This window comes from Galeopterus variegatus, unplaced genomic scaffold, assembly GCF_000696425.1.
Source record: "Galeopterus variegatus unplaced genomic scaffold, G_variegatus-3.0.2 Scaffold1130, whole genome shotgun sequence".
Classification (NCBI taxonomy): domain Eukaryota; kingdom Metazoa; phylum Chordata; class Mammalia; order Dermoptera; family Cynocephalidae; genus Galeopterus; species Galeopterus variegatus.
The window spans coordinates 127,324-129,041 of NW_007727241.1; the positions used below are offsets into that span (position 1 = coordinate 127,324).

At 52.2% G+C, this 1,718-nt stretch overlaps 1 protein-coding gene across 1 annotated transcript in view; it reads left to right on the top strand.

Annotated features, from left to right (window-relative positions):
• Positions 1-535, top strand: part of ZBTB12 (zinc finger and BTB domain containing 12) — a 1,600-nt gene extending 1,065 nt beyond the window's left edge. The window contains exon 2 of the mRNA XM_008575022.1: positions 1-535. This exon is cut by the window's left edge and continues 1 nt beyond it. Coding sequence (XP_008573244.1) covers positions 1-459 — 459 coding nt within the window. The 3' untranslated portion in view covers positions 460-535.
• Positions 536-1,718: the final 1,183 nt, after the last annotated feature.

A 1,718-nucleotide genomic window follows, 5' to 3' on the forward strand; every position in this document is an offset into this window, starting at 1 on the left:
GGGGGTAGCCTGGGGGCGGGGGGCAGCCGGGGACCCCTGCCCGGGGGCTTCTCAGGTGGAAACCCCTTAAAGAACATCAAGTGCACCAAGTGCCCGGAAGTGTTCCAGGGCGTGGAGAAGCTGGTCTTCCACATGCGAGCACAGCACTTCATCTTCATGTGCCCGCGCTGCGGCAAGCAGTTCAACCACAGCAGCAACCTCAACCGCCATATGAACGTGCACCGCGGCGTCAAGTCGCACTCGTGCGGCATCTGCGGCAAGTGCTTCACGCAGAAGTCCACATTGCACGACCACCTCAATCTGCACTCAGGAGCGCGGCCCTATCGCTGCTCCTACTGCGACGTGCGCTTCGCCCACAAGCCTGCCATTAGGCGGCACCTCAAGGAGCAACATGGCAAAACCACTGCCGAGAACGTGCTGGAGGCCAGCGTGGCCGAGATCAACGTCCTCATCCGCTAGCGGGGCAGAGGTGGAGGCCAGGAGGCTGGGGACCCTTGGGCAGGGTGGGAAGAGGGCTATTTGGCCCACGAGAATTGGGGAGGTGGGGGGGTCTGGGGCAGAAAGTTACAGTGGGGAGTTTGAGCAGACACACAAATCCTGAAGAAGGGAGGAAGATTTCTTGGAGAGAAAACCCTGCCTCTTCAGAGCAGGAGAAAAGGATGGAGAGGGAGGCAGGATTCTTTGAGAAAGTCAAGGGAATATGGGATCACAGAGAAAGATTTTCTTCTCTTAGAGGTGCATGTATATGTGGAGGGAGGGGAAAGGGTCCTATAGAATCAGGAAAAAGACTGGAAAATGTTTTGTTTCTGACTAAGGCTGCCCATAGGGAGGTTCTGACATTTCTTGAGGTAGTGGGTGGGTGGGTGGGAATAGGGAGGGAATTTGGCAGGAGGTGGCTTACATACTTCTGCGTAGAATAGATCCTTGGGAGAGGGAGTGGTAGGGGGAAACGATTACTGAATCCCAGAAAACGAAGGGGGGAGACAGTTCTTGCATGCTGGGGAAATGGGACTGTGGGTACAAGGCTTGCTGAAATTCAAGGGAGTACAAAGTGAGGTGCCAGGTAAGAGAACATGTGGTGAGCACCCGGGTAGATATTGGGAAGTGGGGGTACAATAGCAAGAACAGTGAATAGTGGTGGGGGTGGGGGGTTAGGGCACTTAGAAGAAAGGACACAAGAAGGGCTTGCAGGTAGGGAGAGGAGTAGAGACTTATACAGTATTTTTTAAGAAAACGTATTTTTTAGGATTTTTTCTGGCGTTTGAGGTTTTAGTTTTTCTGCTTTTGTTTTCCACAAAATAAAAACAAAAACAAAAACTTTTTTTTCTTTATACTCTGGCAACTGCGTGTATGACTCTCACCCTATACAGCCTCCTCTGATGCTGTGTGCTCAATACCCAGAGGTCACAACTCATGCAGGTCCCGTGCCTGAAGGAGCCCAGTCCTAAACAGGGGAGGGGGAGTGTGACAAGTGCGCTCCTCTAGCCAGGGACAAACCCTCTTCCCCCTACCAACCCCCTAGTTCTGCAATCTCCACACCTGGCCAGATACCTCACAGCACAAGTGATTGGCAGTTATGGTGATACAAATGAACTGCTCCTCTATTTGAGGGGTTTGGTATCAGTGCTAGGGATGAGCGACATGTGGCTGATATGCCCACCGAAACTGTAAGCAGGAGTCTATGTTTGGGTATTTTTTGTCTGGGAAAAATGGTTCAT